Source organism: Cinclus cinclus, chromosome 4, assembly GCF_963662255.1.
Source record: "Cinclus cinclus chromosome 4, bCinCin1.1, whole genome shotgun sequence".
NCBI classification, from domain to species: domain Eukaryota; kingdom Metazoa; phylum Chordata; class Aves; order Passeriformes; family Cinclidae; genus Cinclus; species Cinclus cinclus.
The window spans coordinates 56,965,593-56,982,953 of NC_085049.1; the positions used below are offsets into that span (position 1 = coordinate 56,965,593).

Here is a 17,361-nt window from a genome sequence, read left to right on the forward strand (position 1 = left end):
AGAAGGAGGCTGGGGGTGCACAGGAAGATGGGAGGAGACACAGCCAGGACAGCTGACCCCAAGAGACCCAAGGGATGTTCTACACCACATGGCATCATGCTCAGCATAAAAAGCTAAGAGAAGAAAGAGAGAGGGACTACATTCAGAGTGAAGTCTTCCCAAACCACCATTACACATGATGAAGCCTCGCTTTCCGTGGAGATGCCTGAATGCCTGTCTGCCCACAGGAAGCAGTGACTGAATTCCCTGCTTTCCTTTGCTTGCATGTGTGGCTTCTGCTTTACCTGTTAAAACTGTCTTTATCTCAACCCACAAGTTGTTTTACTTATAGTCTTCTGATTCTCTCCCCCACCCCAGCGAGAAGGAGTGAGCAGCTGTGTGGGGCTTAGTTGCCAGCTAAGATTAAACCACAGCAGATGGAAACACTACAGAGTGAAGTTCCACTGTAACCCTCTCTATCTGACAATCAAAATCCACAGTTGGTCCATTTCCTTTTACATTCTCCTTCTCTTCTCTGAAGTGTTCTCTGGCCCATGGTTGATACCTAACCATCACACAGACAGCACTTGTCCCAAATGCCACTATCACCTCCTGCTGAGTCCATCCCACCATTGCAAATGATGGCCTTGTCTCCTCTGTCTGTGACTGACAGCTCAGCTCCCACAACATGAGGCACTTGGCATGCAGACCACCACTCTTAGGGAAATGTAAGCAGCCCAGGAAATCAGACTTTTCCAAGAAGAAAGAGTATAAAGAGGTATAAAGATCAGATAGGGAAAAACCTGCCGGATCCAGCTGGTGACACTAGCAGACGCCAGGTCTCCACAGTATTCATGTGAGGTTCAGAGAGGACACCAGCTTCATCTTCTCTCCTCACTTCGAGGCAACAGGAATTCCCACAACACATGCAGAGGCACAAAGAAGGCATTGACAGGTTGGTCTTTATCTACTCTTTCCAAAAAAGCAGTGGGATGGGGTGTTTATTCCTCCCCTACAGCTTTATACTACTTCCAGTGTTGTAGTCTGATAATCCTGGCAGTAAGATCAGGCATCCAGCCCAAAACTAGGCTTGTTGTCTGGAGCTCTCTGAATATGACAGAACCCCCACCATACAACACAATTCTGTTCCCCCCTTTACTCAGCTAAGGAGAACAGAACTGAACACCCATGTAGAAGCAATAAAAAGCAGGCAGTCATGGGATGCCATGAAGGACTCATTATTCAGCAAACAAAAATGAGATACCAAGTCCATGATCAACCACGTATTTTTCACCTGAGACACCAGTATCCCAAGTGGCAGGATTCCTTTGCAGCCCTAATGTGTCACAAAGTCTTCTCAGCAAACATCCCTCTGTCCTCCTTGCTGATCCCAAAATCAACCACACTGAGACCTGTGGTCCAAGGAAAGGGGAAGAGCTGCCAGTCCCCATCGGGAGCCAGCACAGGGAATGGGTCAGGAGCCAGCTCCTGCCTTTGCTGTCCACACAGAGCTCTTTGCTTCTTAACAGACCAAAACATGCTTTTAAACTCAAAAGGCAGTGTAGCTACATTCTCTCCTAAAATAGCAACTGCAAAAGCCAAGGGCTGCAGATTAAAAAATAGCAACTATCCATGTAACTTCCAGTATTTCCTCGTGTGCAGGGATGTTACAATAGATCAGGATTATGAACAACTTTTTCCTAATTCCTGCTTCATTCAAGCCTAACAAGTGCTGTGTTCTGAGTAGTATAAACAGCTGCAGAAACCAGAAGGTAGGTGGTTTCATAGTTTAAGACAAACAGCAACCATTTTACCTAAAAAATTAGTTAGATTTCAAACCTTATTTTCCAAGTAAAATTTCACTATGATGCTGACCAACCTCCTTAATTCAAGATGTTCTGCTGGGCTTTAAGATAAAGACAACACCACTGTACATTTGCCCAACATGACACACTTAAGGATCAGTCTATGGAAGCTGTAGGCATCATATATATGTAGTGGAAGTTGTAGAGAGCTGTAGATCAAGGATTAAAATATCACCAAAAGCTAACCTCAATAAAAAAGCCCCAGCTACAACCAAAAACACAAATAAAAATAAATTAGACTGCAAGTGTCAAACTGTTTTGGCAAAACTGCTCTTATTACCAAGTACTTCAACCCCCACTTCCACAAAATAACACACACTACATGTTTTCTATCTCTCAGGAAACTAAAAAATAAAATCATTAGTACCTGTGAAGCTACTCACTACAGTGGTGAGTACTGTAGAAGAGACCATTAAAAATGAATAGGTCTGTATCCAGTGCAAGGTTTTGGTTATCTGCAGTATATTTAGTTTGGGGTCATCCATGAGATGAAAGAAGAAATGAAATATTGGATAGTCCAAAACCTGACCTTACATTTTAACTGGTTACAAAACTCCCATTAAGTTTAATAGCGCCTCAGTGAGCACCATCCATTTGCTGCAATTGTGGAGATGAAGTCATCTCTAAAAACATAAAAGGTATGACCACATAATTATGATTTCATATGATGCCTTCTTGTCACACTCTCCTGCTGGGCAGTTACTGGCTGTAAGTTCCAGCCCCTTCAATGCAGCCTGCTGTGCACAGGTTCTCACCCCGGCACACTCTCTGTCTATCTCCTCAACCCTCTGCATGGAGGAGACAGCACCTGCAGTTCCAGACCACCCAGGACAAACAGAGCTCCAGCACCACTGCAGAGCTGCACACCCCTTCCTAGAACTAGAGCACTGAGAGCATTCTGCATTTCCACACACTTCAATTTCCGCTACTGGACAACACAAATGACAGGATGGGCAGGTGCTTCATCAGCCAGCTGGATTCTCCTGCAGGCTGTCCAAGAGACATTCAGATCTGCTGCTGCAAATCAGCAGCAGTGCTGCATACACTTTATTGCCTCAGTTTCCCCCATGACTCGAATTATTCCTGAAGCCACTATAACACAAACACCTGTCTCCCACCCTCACACATGCCACCAGCCCCAGGGAATCTGCCTGTACCATGCTCCAGTCCCCACTTCTTTTGGTATGCCCCACGGTTCCATCTGCTGCAGCAACATCACAGCCAAGGTTTCCTTACCTGAGTGAACCTTTTGGATTTCCCCAGGCTGTGTGGTTGGTCCTACCCATGGGAGCAGAAGCAGTACCACTCAGAGAGAGGTCTTTAATCCCAGGCACTATCCCAGGCCACCTCCAAAGCTGAGCTTCAAAAACTAGTGCCTATGGGCAAGGAGAAGCACCTACAAAATCTACTCCATCCTGGTCCAGCTTTTCTCCGAAGCTTTTAACATGAAATAAGGGTAGGAAAGAGGCCTCTGATGGACCTGCTTTCCAGGACAGCAGAGTACAAAGGGTAATGAAGAAGCCATTGCTTGCACTTCCCCTCATTTCTTCTTCCCACAAAGGGAAGCAAAGACACAAAACAGAATAAAATCAAAGAGCCAGACAGAGATGGCTCAGAAGCACAATCTCTCACAGGAGCTGCTCAGAGAGACATACTTAGCTACTCCACCTGCAGATCCAGGGACCCAGGAAGAAGGTGCCCAGTCCTGTAGCTGGGCAGAGCCTGGCCTTCCCCCAGCCACGCTGCCAGAGGTCAGTGAGCAGGCTGGAGGAAAGGCAACCTTCCCACCCCTATCCAGGCAGGAGAACAGCAGCCACAAGTAGCAAATTATAGCACCAGGATCCCAGCCAGAGCCTCCCCTCAGCCCACACAGCACTAAATCAAGGCTTTTTAGTGATGGCTTGGTGGGATTTTCTTCCTGGGCATCACCTTCAACAGTGACAACCACTCCAAATGTCTGCAAGAATCTCCTACAGAAATAGCAGTGGGAAAGCTGTGCAGAAAGCCTCAGTTAAAAGTGCACAATGCTCCAGTCCCTTGAAGAAATCTGAGCCAGATCCAGATCCTAAGGCCTCAAAGGCCTCTGGGGAGCACATTTTGATATTTGTGACACACAGAAAAGCCACATAAGGTTGATTCTTTAGCCTCTCTATTAAAAGAAATTCAGCTATGCACAGTCAGAGGGGAAAAGTGCTGACATTATGAGGGCTTTTTCTCCCCTAAATGCTGCAGTTTCTTCCTGATCGCTATGCTAATACATGCATTATTGATGAGGCAATTATGAGAAGATAAAGCCCAATAAATTCATGCAAGAAGAGCAACAAGTGCTTTTATTCTATGCTCTTTGAAGCAAGCATCCAATCTTTCCGCACCACAAAGTCTCTCAGACAAACATAAGCAATAGCCCCAGTAACACACAGCCACTTCAAAAACACGCCAGCCTGAATCCCACTGTCCAACCCAAGGAGAAGATTTCACTATCTCTTTTCTAATCAGTGTCAACCACAAGTACCCTCTGCCCACACTCCAAAGGTTAGGAGCTGGCACGATGGCATAGCTGACTGAACACCAGTGTCGCAGCAAGTGAGCTGACAGAAACTGCCTAAGTTCCCTGCTCTGCCCAGGCAGGTGCTGGATCCAGCTCTAATTCAGCTGATGCTGCTCATTAAACAAGGGGGCTTTTGTATACAACCTTAATTTCTTTGTGGCCACTTAAATACCTTGTATCACTGCTAAGGAGATGGAGTCCCATTTCCTTTGGTCCACCAAGAAAGCTGATAGGGGTGGTTTAGATAGATGCTGTATGTATGCGTGACAAGCCAAATGAGAGAGAGACTGGAACAGTTCACAAACACCCTGGAAATCTTCCAGAACCCAGAACACAGGTTAGAAATCTAGAAAACTATGTGGCCTTTCTCAGCAAAGCTTGCCTGCAGGAGAGGTAGCCAGGCACAGCTCAGTGGGACAGCTTGGCAGGCAGGGAACAGTGCAGGATCAGGATGGTGGCACAGTTCAGAACTGGTGAGGACTGTTTCATCCAGTCCCTGCCATTGTTGGACTTGGCTCCTACAAATATCTCTAATTCAACCTGTAAAAATGGGATGCACACAAGAAAGTGAAGCAGAGGGAGAGGGAAGCATGCTGGGGAAAATGCATACACATCTTTCAAACCGAATTTACAAAAGATTGCTGGCAAAATTAAATTTACTGGAGACCAAAGGGAGTTAAGGCCCAAAATGCAGTCAAGCAGCTCTAATCCCTAAACATTGGGATTATCTCATGACAGCTACACTTGGGTGTCCACTCAATACCACTGTAAAATGTAGATCAACAGAATGCTTCAATGAACTGGAACTCGTTACCTCTAATTGCTTCTCTCACTTCTCTTCTGGATGCTCCTCTGATCCCTCAGCCACCGCATTTCAACAGCAAACACACACACAGAAGGTCAAGTAATATCAGAGTCAGGCAAATTAAATAAAAGATTTCCAGACAACTAAAACATCTGCCCTTCTCTTTCATTTCATACAAAAACCAAGGTTTGTTGAGTGCCACAAGACAAGTCAGCGGCATAGAGTGACAGGTTTTAAAACATCTTCAACTAATGTGATTCCTAACATTTTCCAAAGGGGGAGAGGTTTCTGTGCAACCAACCAAACACTGCTAACGACAGGCTTTATTTTTCTAAGCTAACAGGGGTAAGTTCTTCAGCAGCAGTTTCCAGGGGGCCACAGACCACCCACAGAATCCTGTTCAGATCCATCTCAACTTCAATTCGGCTTCCCTACCTCTAGTGCAAACGAAGCAGTTGATTTACTTAATTTTACTTTATTTTACTTCTGCCTCCTTTGCATCTCATGTGTTCTGGTACTCCTGCTGCCACCAGCCTCACCACAGCAGTGGCTGAAAGAGCAGTCACAGCAAAGCACAAAGCCAGCACAGGAACACAGACGCCAAACCTTCAGTGACCAGCACATCTTTGAGACAACCTTGAACACAGAAGTGCAAACCCCCAGTGCAGAAGGGCAAGGCAGGGGCCCTGCTTGCTGCATCACTGGGAGGGACAGCCAACAGAGGGAATTGCACAGGATGTGCCTGGGAGCTGCTCCAAACTCAGCTAGGTGGGCAACCTTTCCAACATGCAAGGGAGAGACCAGGCCTTCTGCAAAATACCAGAGCACTTGTGTTTCTAAAGAGGAATTCTGAAAGGAAAAATAAAAGGCTTATGTCTACAGCTGGTACACATACACAGAAGGAAACCATCTCCAGTAGATCCAGACCTCTGCTTTGCTTCCAACCTCACAAATGTGTCCATCACCTTTGAATACAAACCTCTGGAATCTACAGAGAAATACTGAGAGAGGCAGGAGGAGTACTAAAGCATGCAGAATACTTCACTTGGGCTTTCCACTTTCCTGAATATGGCAAGAAAAGAGCCAACATTAAAGCACTCTTAACAACTCTAAAATCCCAACTTTCAGCCTGTTTGCCAAAGGTTTTCTTTGAACTGGAGATTTTCTAAGTGTTCCCAGACTGCGTCAAGTCTAACTCATAACATTCAAATATTTAAAAAAAACAAAGGGCAAAGGCAAACAGAGAAACAACAAACTTAGAGGTGATTCATTATGTCTCATCACATCGGCAGTACTCTGTCAAAACAGCATCCCAAGAAATCTCATCCTGGATCCAAGACAGGGGTCCAATGACTGGAACTTCAGTTCTTTTACTGTATCTTGTATCCCCTGCATTTCTCTGCATCTCTTTACAAAGACAGCCATGCCATGAAAAATAAGAGGGAGGAAAAAGCTAACCTGATTACACAGCTTTTCCACAATTTACTGGAACTAGATGTTCTCTTCTGTAAGATTTAAAAATACAGACTTCCAAAGGGTCCCTCACAGCATAAAAGCTATTATTCATTGGCCCCTTCTCAATTACAATCCCAGTCAACCCTCCTACTTGTAAACCCAAACCTATCTAGAAATTATCAGCAGACTGATTTCTTGCCATCCTTTGGAGCTCCACAAATAGGCCACAGCTTGAACAAGGACACTGGTTGTCATGAAGCACCAGTCACGTCCCCACTCTCCCCTTTCTGCGGCACCCTGCAGTTCAGGGTTTCCAGTCATTGTGCTGGAAAGAAGTCAGGCTGGTAGAGGGTGTCACAGACCATCTTCTGGCTCACGGTAGGATGAGAAACCGCAGACTTTCTTTTGGAGCGAAGACTTATCGTCTATTACATCATCTTTTAGTCACAGGGGACTGATCTCAACACCACTAGTCATCTTTATGAACCCTGTGCTGACATGGCTGAATGACAGCACAAAGTCACCACTCATTGCTGCCACTAAAGGTTTATGTGGACTGGGCAAGGCACAGACCACAGCTGCAGAAACTGCCTGTCCTGACCAGTTAACCATGCTCACAGTTGCAAGAACAGTAATTCTGCCAAATACTCAGGGGTACTGAGCACACGAGTCATTCATGAAAGAGGAACAAGGATCAGCTCTGTTCACACCTTGCATCTAATTCCACCCATGTATTACCACAAGGTATGATTTTAATTTACTAAACAGCCTAGACCCCATAAAAAAGTTAAATCAAAATTCAGTTTGGGGACTATATGAGGAGTTGATTATTTCATTCAACTCCATGCAAAGCAAGGGGAAGATATCTTAGGAACTTTTTCAGCCGTGTAAACTGGTACACCTCTAGCACTTGGAAGGGCAAGACAAAAAGAGTACCCTGGAATTACACCCTTGTCTGCAGTTTGAAAGAGAAAGGGACACTTCCCAGCTAGTCACATTTCTCATCTTTCATCCACAAGGAACAGGGGAGGAAAGAGACAGTTGCAAGGGTACTTTCTCTTCCATCTGTGCAGCAGTCAGTATTTTCTGACAAGAAGCAAATACAGCTGCATCAACAATTGATTTCAGTGTAGTTTCACAAGTGACTTAGGCTGATATAACTTTCCTTTTTTTTGTCCTCTCCCCTGTGTTAGGCATTATTTTTACCCAGACCAGCAAGCTGATCCAAATGATTCAACCATCCAAGTCAGCAAACAGAGCATGAAGTAGTTCCTTGCTAGTATTTATACAGTTAAAAAGAAGCAACACCTTTGGGGCCCTTTACTTCCAAAGCTTACAAACCTATCCAAATACTTCCAGGTGACATTCCTGGCCAGTAGCATTTGCCGTTTATGGAACTGAGGGAGCTAAAAACCAGCAGCTCCTGGTAGACTTTTTCCTCCCACGCCACGATTAACTGAAATATGTCCCAGAAGCAGATAGCAGCCATGATCCGATTTGTCCCAATCCCAACCCAAGCAGCTTTACACCACCCTCCTAACAAGATCAGCACTGGCCAAACACCATTTATCCGGCCTGATCAAAGATGGATTAGATAATGAAACCCTAACGGCATAAGCTGTCTGAGCAAGCTGGCTTGAGACAGCAGAAAACAAAAAGCCCAGTAAATTTAAGGGCTACTTGAAGTTTTCAGGCACCTTCAGCCCCAAGGTCTTAATACCTAGTTATTGTCTTACCTTCCTATAGCCTAGTTTTGATATTTCATGCTAAGAAACTCACAAAAAGTCTATTAGTTTTGCAGCTACGGTAGTAATTTCGACAGCTAAATTATTTATTTCAGCATTACACTCTGTGTTTATATCCTGAGCCATTGGTAGGTACAGGTTATGCAAAGAAGAAATGGTGGTGGGCAGAGCACTCCAGGATTCCTTGCTATCAACCCAGACACAGGAGGTCACCAAGTTTACACAGCAACAGCCCATGGCTCTGGAACAGGAAGTAGAAAATTGACAGGATCTCCAGGAAAAACAAGGTACAAATGTTGCTGGTTGTATTTCCAGCTTTCCAAAAGCCTCTAGTACATATGAGAGGGAGGGAAAAAAATTAAAGAATGGGCTCTTTATTCCCCCTGTAAGCATTACATACAGTTAAACATAGAGGATTTACTAAAAAAGAAGCTGTTCTTCTAAAATAAGGTACTTCAAAAGAAGGCACTATCTGAACAGAAATCCTCGTGAAGGGCAATCTTGTGTTTTGTCTTTTAACTAAAAATATACCAAATTTCCCAAACATTAAAGAACACATTTTTCCTAGCTCTGATATGATTGGTAAGTTTGGCTTCAAATTTGCTATTTCATGCTTGTAAATATGAGAAGATTCTCCAAATATATAAACTACAGTTTTTAAAATGAAAAAAAAAAAAAAACCAAGGGAAACTTCTGGATATAGAATCATAGAATGGTTTGGGTCAGAAAAGACCTTAATGATCATCTAGTTCCAAATAATGGTACATATTTGTACATATATACATACACACATATATGTGTTTATTTTCATCTTTTATAATAAAAGGATCAAAAAATATTTTCCATATATATAAAAGTACAAAATTACACTAAGAATGCCAAATAAGTACAATATAGGTGTCCTAATCTGAAGAACAGCTACACTGACTGCAGAGACACTTAAAATTGGGCTCTACTAGTTGCACCTCACCTAGTTTCTCCACTGTTTCCCACTATTTGGTACAGAAATAAGCCCCAGCTTTCTGCTAATTAATTCCACAATCAATCCTTAGTATCACGATCCCCAGCATTATACACTGCTTCACACACACAGTTACAGCCCCATGGCTGAAGGCTGCAATCTTACTATCTTGCATTATTCCTTGAACAGACAACACACTTTTGAATATAAATATCGGGGGGGGGGGGGGGGGTGTCTTTTATCAGTAGAGAAATTGTGCTCATTTACAATTAAAAACAAAAAAAAAAAAAAATCAGACTCTTGCTAAACCAGTCCAAGTCCCTTCCTGGGCAATTTTCAGTTGATTTACCCAAGTTTATATCAATAACATCCAGTTAAACCACTACATGCAGGGTCAACCGGTGCACCTCCCATAACTGCACAGGATCTTTGCCTCAGTTCAACTCTGAAGAGCCAAAGAATTTCATGTCACCATGCCTGTGCACTCATTCACAACTCCTAGCAAGATACACAGTACAAACACTCCTTCAGTGCTGAGCATCTTTCTCCTGGCAATTGTACACACTGCCTGAATCATACCTGACACCTACGTGTGGGAGAACACACTACTTCAAGGGATAAAAGAGCACAGCACGATTTTCGATTTTCACTGGCCCTTGGGAGAGCACAAGCAGCAGCATTTAGGTACAAAGCTCCACAAAGCGCTCAGGCCACACCATCACACTTGGGAAAATACGATGCTGTGGGATGGAGAGACCACCATGAAAGGCTGAACATCAGACAGAATCATAAATAAATCCTTCCTGCTGCAAGCTGTTCAAAAAATAAATAATGCTTGAACATGACAACTGGAGACAGCCTGGGAAATAAAAAGGGAAGAGTGCTGGTCAGCATTTGGCATCTTGATGAGAAGCACCATGGAGAGAATAGGATGCTTCCCTTTGGAAAGCCAGGAAGGAGCGCTTACCAGCCCCAGAAAAGGTGAGAAGAGTAACAAGTTCAGATGTATAAATCACGCTGCTTCCAAAGAGCTCTGATATCACGAGAGACAGGAGCAGATAAGGCCAGTGCCATAATAAAACAACCCTCCACAACACCCAGACAAAGGGAGGCAGAAACACCTTGGCGGCATCACCCCACAAACACAAAGGCCAATGCACCTGAAACAAGCGATGTTTTGGGGTCGATCAAACCGCGCTGGCAGGAGACGACAGAAACGTGGGAACCTGAACCAGCCTAGAAGACATGCCACTACCCGGTTCTCCCCTTTCCCAGGCAGCACCCGGGATTTCTCCTGCTGCTGTACATGCCCAAGGCGCCGCGGGTAAGCCCCACCGGCCCCGGCCCCGCGGCCTCCCCGTGCTGCCCGGCGGTGCCCGGGGCGCCGGAGCCGGGGGCGGCTCCCCCAGGGCCCCCCGTGTGCTGGCTCGGCCCGGGGGGGAGCCCCGCTCGCCTGGCTGCCCGCGGGGAAAGGCCCGCACGCCCAATCCCGCAAACCGAAATCAAACGCGGCCCGGCCCGGCCGAGCCCCGGGGAGGGAGAGCCGGGGACGGCCCGGCCCTGCCCGGTACCTGCATGCCGCCGCCGTCGGCCTCCGCCTCCGTCCGCAGCCGCTTGCTGTGGCCGCCCTCCGAGCCGTCCCCGCCGGGCATGGGCTGCTCCAGCTCCGGCTCCCGCTTCACGCCGCGGGCGGACCCCGCGCCGCCGCCGGCCAGGAGCTGCGGCTGTGGCTGCTGCTGCTGCTGCTGCTGCTGCGGGGGCTGGCCGCCCTCCGCCATCCGCGCCGCCGGAGCCCCGGCCGCCCCCCGCCGCGATCGCCCCGCTCTGTCACCGCGGCGCCCGGCGCTGCCGGAGGAGCGGGAGCCGCAGGAGGAGGGCGAGGAGCCCCGCGCCGCGACCGGACCAGCAGCGAGCGCGCCGGGCTCCGACCCACCGGAGCGCCTCGGTCACGGGCTCGGCGGCGGCTGGGGAGGGGCCGGAGCCCCTCGGCAATCTCCGGAAACGCCGCCGGAGCAGCGCGACCCCCGCTCGGAAACCTTCGGCGCCGGGAGGGGCGGGGCGGGGCGGGGCGCGGGCGGAGCGCGGGGCGCTGGGCGGGGCGGGGCCGGCGCGGGGCGGGGCGGGGCCGGCGCGGGGCGGGGCGGGGCCGGCGCGGGGCTCCGGGCGCCGCGGAGCCGCGCGGGGCGGCGGGAAATGGCCGCTCGGGCGGGCCGTACCGGACCGCGCTCGGCAGAGGGGCTGCGCCCAGCCCGCCGCGGGCCGGGCCGCGGCCGCCCTGAGGGGGCCCGCCGTGGGTCCCCCCGGCGGGGCTGCGGCGATTCCCTTGGCCGTAGGAGTGAGGGGCACCCGGCCCTCGGGAAGAGCCGGGTCCCCCGTCACGGGCCGGCTTGGTCCCGGCCCCGCTGGCGCAGGGCTCCCTTTCGCGCTCCCGTAAGGAGCTGAGGCGAATCCGGGGTGATGGGTACTGGCTTGAGCCCCGCTTTAGGAGCGTCCAGCAGCAGGGCGTGTGCTGCCCAGCTCCGTAGCCCTGTATCCCTGCTCCGAGCAACCTCACATCGCTCAGTGCATTGTGTTGTTTCCGGCCTTTTCCAGGCCTCCTCCCTGCACCTCGCTCCGGGGCTCACTTCGCAGCCCCAGAGCACTTTTGATTTCTCTAGGAAGGGGCTGCACTGGTTTCCTGTGCCTAATGGCCTCCCTGGGTTTATTCTGCATTTATATCCATATATACATGCATATCTCCTCATTTTTCCTGCTGCATATGACTTCCAACCAGATGGATACACCACTCTGCAAGAACCCACACACCCTTTGTGTATCTACGCATTTTTGATCTTGAGGAACAAATTTGGAATCCTCAACCAAAACATAAAGTTGATTTTATTATGTAGCTGCTATCTGGCAGCATTAAGGACAATGCTCTAGAATGAGGAAGGCACAGGCAGCGTGGATTGTCCAAATATCACCATGTGTAACAAAGCCTGAGGACCAGTTAGATTATCTTAGTGTTCCATATCTCTGTTCCTGCTACATCTGTTGATCTTCATGAAATTATAGAGCCTTTGGTTTTGAGTGACAGTTACCATATATGACTCCAGTCTTCACTTACACCACATTTTTCCTCATCCAAAAATAGTTTTCAAGGCCACGTTGAAAGCTATTTTAAGTGGTATGTTTTCTGCTGAGGTGCCAGCTTGTCTCCTCCAGTGACGGGGGAAATATCTTTTTTTCAAAATTATTACAAATCCCCATGGAGTGGCAGGCACCCAGAAGACAATTACATGCAGCTTTTGTCTGCTCACCCACCAAGGGTAAACACATGTCTCATTCATCTTTACTGGGTTTGATAAAATAAGCCAGACTGTCAAACAACACCAAAGGAACGTGTTCGGTCCACTCTAGGCTTGGAAAGAAGCTGAAATTCTCATGACTGGGATGTTGCTCATACAGAGAAAAGCAGCATTTCTGTATTTCTCTTTCCCCCTAATTTTGATGAGGGGTTCTACATGAAGGGTCCAGGTTAAGGTATTGCCTATGAGGAGCTGCAGAAGGCTTCAACCTTCAGACAAGTTAGGAATAAACAACTTGGAGAGAAATCCTTAGATCCACTCCTCTCACTGTGCTAACTGAGCATGTGTCTGACACTTCCCTTGGGAATATCAAAGAAAGAAAGGAGTTGCCTTATGGTGCCCAGCCTCCATTTTTCTCTTCTGCTTCTCCTAACCCCATTTCCACCATCTCCTGCCATGCAGGTGTCAAAGTTGCTGCCAATTCTCCCTTGCAGCCTGTGTGCACATGATCTGTGCTGCAGAGCAGCTCCTGGCAGATCTGGCAGTGCCACATCCCTTGGTGAGGTGTTTTCAGCTGGCTAGGGTATGCAGCCTGCCAGGGGAGGAACACAGAGCACCCTGAGCTGTGGTGCAGGTGAAAAGAGCTGAGGGGGGTACAGTGCCCTCCTACCAAAGTGACCTGCAGCTGCCACCGCCATGCTCTGTGCCGTTGTGAGCTCTCTGACATCAATGCCCTGTTACTACATATTACCATTTATCCAGATCTTTCCATTTCCTCTTAAAATAAGATTAACTAATTTATCTTCATGGTATGTTTGTGGGATAGGTATTATCTCCATTTAACAGATGGGATATGAGGCATTCCTGAAGTCACAAAAAAGCTTTTGAGCTGAGACACAATCTTAATCCCTTGATTTCCTTTCACAAAACCCAGCTGCCTTTTAGGTATTTGTATGTGACATCTGAGACATACTAAACAGACAGCTGACTCCTCTGTTAACCCTTCCACTGCTGCACAGCACTCTTCCCAAAGGCTCCTATATGCTGTAGTTTCACGGATGAGTTTGCAGAGTGCTTTGTCTTTGACAGATCAAACAGAGGCAATCCTCTCCCTAAATGGATGTTATCCTTGCAGAGAGCTCCCAGAAGCTGGCATGAAGAGTGTATCTTTCCCGAACAGATTCATATAATTTTAGAATAAAATTGTGGTGGTTTCCTCCCCTAGAAGGATACCTTCTGAAGAGATTCCTTGGAGAGACGTGCTGGTGCTCCCACTGGGCTGGAGGTGGCATCAGGATGCTGGGTGCAAAACAGCTTGGAAGTACAAAGGGCTGGGTCCCAGAAGGTGCTTGAATGGAACAGAGGCAGTGACTCATGAAGGTTCTAAGGCACAGGCATTAAGAAAGGCACACACTCAGTTATTAGCCTTTGACTCAAAGGCATAGAAATCATTCAGAGACACTTCAAAGCAAATGCCTCCTCTCCACCGCACAACTGAGAACTGTTTCTTGCAGCTTCCATCATCTACACACCGTGTCTCACCCTGCTGACTGGCTCTCTCTTGCCCTTTCAGCCTCCAGCAGCTTTGTTCCTCTCCTTCATGGAGGATTTTGTCTCTCTGCTAAGTGGGTCAGCTGAGGTCTAGCGCCTTGCCCAACCCTGTTCATTCCTGTTTCTGTTCAGTCAGACAGATCTGAAGCCAAATGCTCTTCCTCCTCACAGCAGTACTCCCACAGGTGCTGAAGTGCTGCCAAGGTAAAGTTTCACCCTGGACTTTGGTCCTGGTTTCACAGGAAGCAGCTATGGCTCTTTCCGTAGTAACTAGTGTGGGTAAATGTTTCTTCTTCCTTATCTCAGGCCAGTAATTTGCTACAAAAATTTACCAGCAGAAGCTGCCTTTTCTTGTAACCAATTAGCACACAGCTAAAAACACATAACCAAAGTCAGCAAAATCCAAAGGCCTTGTCACCTGGCCCAAGCCCTGTGCCAGGAGGATGCCAGTGCCCAAGCCCGGCAGGCTGCCAATATCAATATGTCACTATGACACAAAGGTGCTGGCAGCTGTCAGTCACTGGGCCAGCACCCACAATGCACCCGCTCTTTTCCCAGTGCCAGCTCTTGCAGTGAGGACACCTGGCTTCAGCAAACACCTCCAAGCACCTCGGCACTCCAGCAAGGCAGTGGTGTCAGCAGCTGGGAATCCACCAGAGAGCTCAGAGCAAAACTTTCCTGACTCATTTTCCTGTTTCCTGCAAACATCACTGCAGCACATTTATTGTTGCTGTATGCATGGTCCGTGGTTCCGTGGGGCATCAGGCTGTACAACAGGTGTGGCATTCCAGGTGTCCTGATGCTGCCGAAGCAGGATGGCACCTGCAGCACAGATGCAGTTACTGGTGTGGATGCAATTAGCATAAAAATGCCATCTGCCTGCAACGCTTATGCCTGGGGGGACGGGGAAGAAAGTAGGTCCTTCAGCAGCTCTGACAGGAAATGGCATCCCTCTATATCCCAAAAACATAATAGCAGAAAGGTGTGTGAAGAGCACTTCTGTGAGATGAAAGGTCTCTTGGTTTACTCTTGAGATGGCAGGGCTGACTGGATAAATAAGACCCAGATAATGAGCAAGATAAACAGTGTGAGCCACAGACGTACCACAGGGTATCTCCCTTCATGGGGATACAGACCAGAAGTAAAAAAATCTCATTGGCCCTCCCCTACCCGACCGATGCCAGAGATCCAGTACTTGGGAAATACCTGGCACTTATTCCCCTCGGTTGCCTGTCATGAGTGAACCAGAGGTTGCTGAAGGCTGGAGTCCACATCCATGGGCCAGCAGTGGCTGCTGTTGATGCAGTTCTCCAGTGGCCTGGCTGCACATCTCTGGCTGTGTCTCTGAAGCACCTCAGGACTGTGCCACCCTCTCCTCTCTCAGACAGGAGTCTGTAGCAGCCTGACATTACTATTCAGCTTACACAAGCACACAGACAAAGAGAGAGTACCAATCATTATTTGCAACTGTGCGTTTCCAAATAGACTGGAGGCTGCACAGCTTGAGAAGGGCAAATGCCCCGCTGGAGGCGACATTCATTCCTGGTGTAACAGGCAGATAGAGCAAAGGACAAAGCAAAACATTCTCTGTGGTGGCTGGGCACGTCATGGAATGGAACAGGGGTTATCACATAACTCCTGTTCATTTTCAATGGAGCACCCTGTTTATTAGGACCATCTAGGTGCAACTCAGTTTACTACATGGCTGATCTCTGGAGCTGAAGCTGATTCTTCCTCCCTAACTGGTTTATTGAAAAGCTTCTGAAAGTGCATTCTTACACACAAAATGCCAAACTAAGCTGGTCCTTACCAGGACTCACCATGCAAGTGGGGCCATCTCCCAGTGCAGAGAATAGCTTGCAGATGTTTTCTGCAGTGATCTTGGTATCATCTTTCACTTCTGTGACTGATTCAGGGATAAAGAAAGGGTGTGTGGTTGAAGCTGGCCCACACCCTGATGTTTCCCAGCTGTTCAAGCCTTCCCTCGAGACATCCGCCATCTGTGCAAATTACAACAGCACAAATTACGCCTCGGGATCCAAGCCACAGAAGTGTTTCCAGGATTGCTCCAGCTTTTCACTATTCCAAACATTTTGCAGGTCCCTCCTCTACTGCTGCTAAAGTTTTAGTTCTTTGTATCTGCCACGCTCACAGTTTTCCAGTTCCATTTCTTATATTTTCCTTGGTCTCAACTTCCAACTGAAATTTCCACGAGTCCCGTCCCGTACTTACTCAACTTCCCAGACCACAGCACATCCATTATAGATGACTCCACCTGCTGGTTATCCAGCAGTGTAGCATTCGCATCACAGGGACCCTGAGACACAACTTACATAAACATGACTCCAAAATCGTGCCCTGAGATTGTACATTTGCAGTAAAAGATAATCGATTTTCCTTCATGCAGAAAAGTGCTCTGTGAATTTATGATAACATTGTACCAATAAGCACTTGCAATCTGATTTTACCCTTTCACAATGCTATTTGCTGCTGATACAGCACAGATTTCAAATAAGATTTGAAAACATACTTTTCCATTTTGTGTTTTTTTTATTTTCTTTCAATGTGATTTCTTCACTCTAAAAGTAGTTACTGCCTCTTTGGCTTCGGATCTAAATTAGAAAACAGGGGTAAAGCACAGTAAATACTCTGTATATGAGCCAAGAGGATATTTTCAAAGCGAGACAACCTCCAGTTTGAAAAGAAAATCCCCCATGTATGCTATGTGTGCATAAATGTTAAGATTTCAGATAAACTCCCGACGTGTGCGGGTACACAGAGCCAGCTGGGTCAAGAGAACTGACTCTGCAAGAGTGCAAAGAAATCCTTCGCTTGTGATTCAGCGTGATACTCAAGCACGTGCTTAACTTTAAGCATGAGAAATATCATGGCAATCAATGATGTTATTGATGTGCTTGTGGACAAGGTGAGAACTCTGGTGCCTGTGCCTTGCACATGGGGCTGGAGCAGCTCTGCAAGTTGCAGGCAGGGAAGCTGTCCCTATGTCTGTCTCGAAACACATCCATGTGCTGATTGCCAGTGCTCTCCTATCTCCAAGAAGATGAAATTATTTCAAATGCAATTTGTAGCCCATCCCTCCCCCAAAAGAAAAAAAAAAAAAAAAGGATAAGCCTCTCACTCGGAATCTTCCAAAATCCAGACAAC

At 47.5% G+C, this 17,361-nt stretch overlaps 1 protein-coding gene across 1 annotated transcript in view; it reads right to left on the reverse strand.

The window, feature by feature from the left end:
* Positions 1-11,136, reverse strand: part of RBFOX2 (RNA binding fox-1 homolog 2) — a 164,377-nt gene extending 153,241 nt beyond the window's left edge. Inside the window, exon 1 of the mRNA XM_062492129.1 lies at positions 10,930-11,136. Within this exon, the coding sequence (XP_062348113.1) occupies positions 10,930-11,136 (207 nt within the window). The remainder of the gene's footprint in view (positions 1-10,929) is intronic.
* Between the last annotated feature and the right edge of the window lie 6,225 nt (positions 11,137-17,361).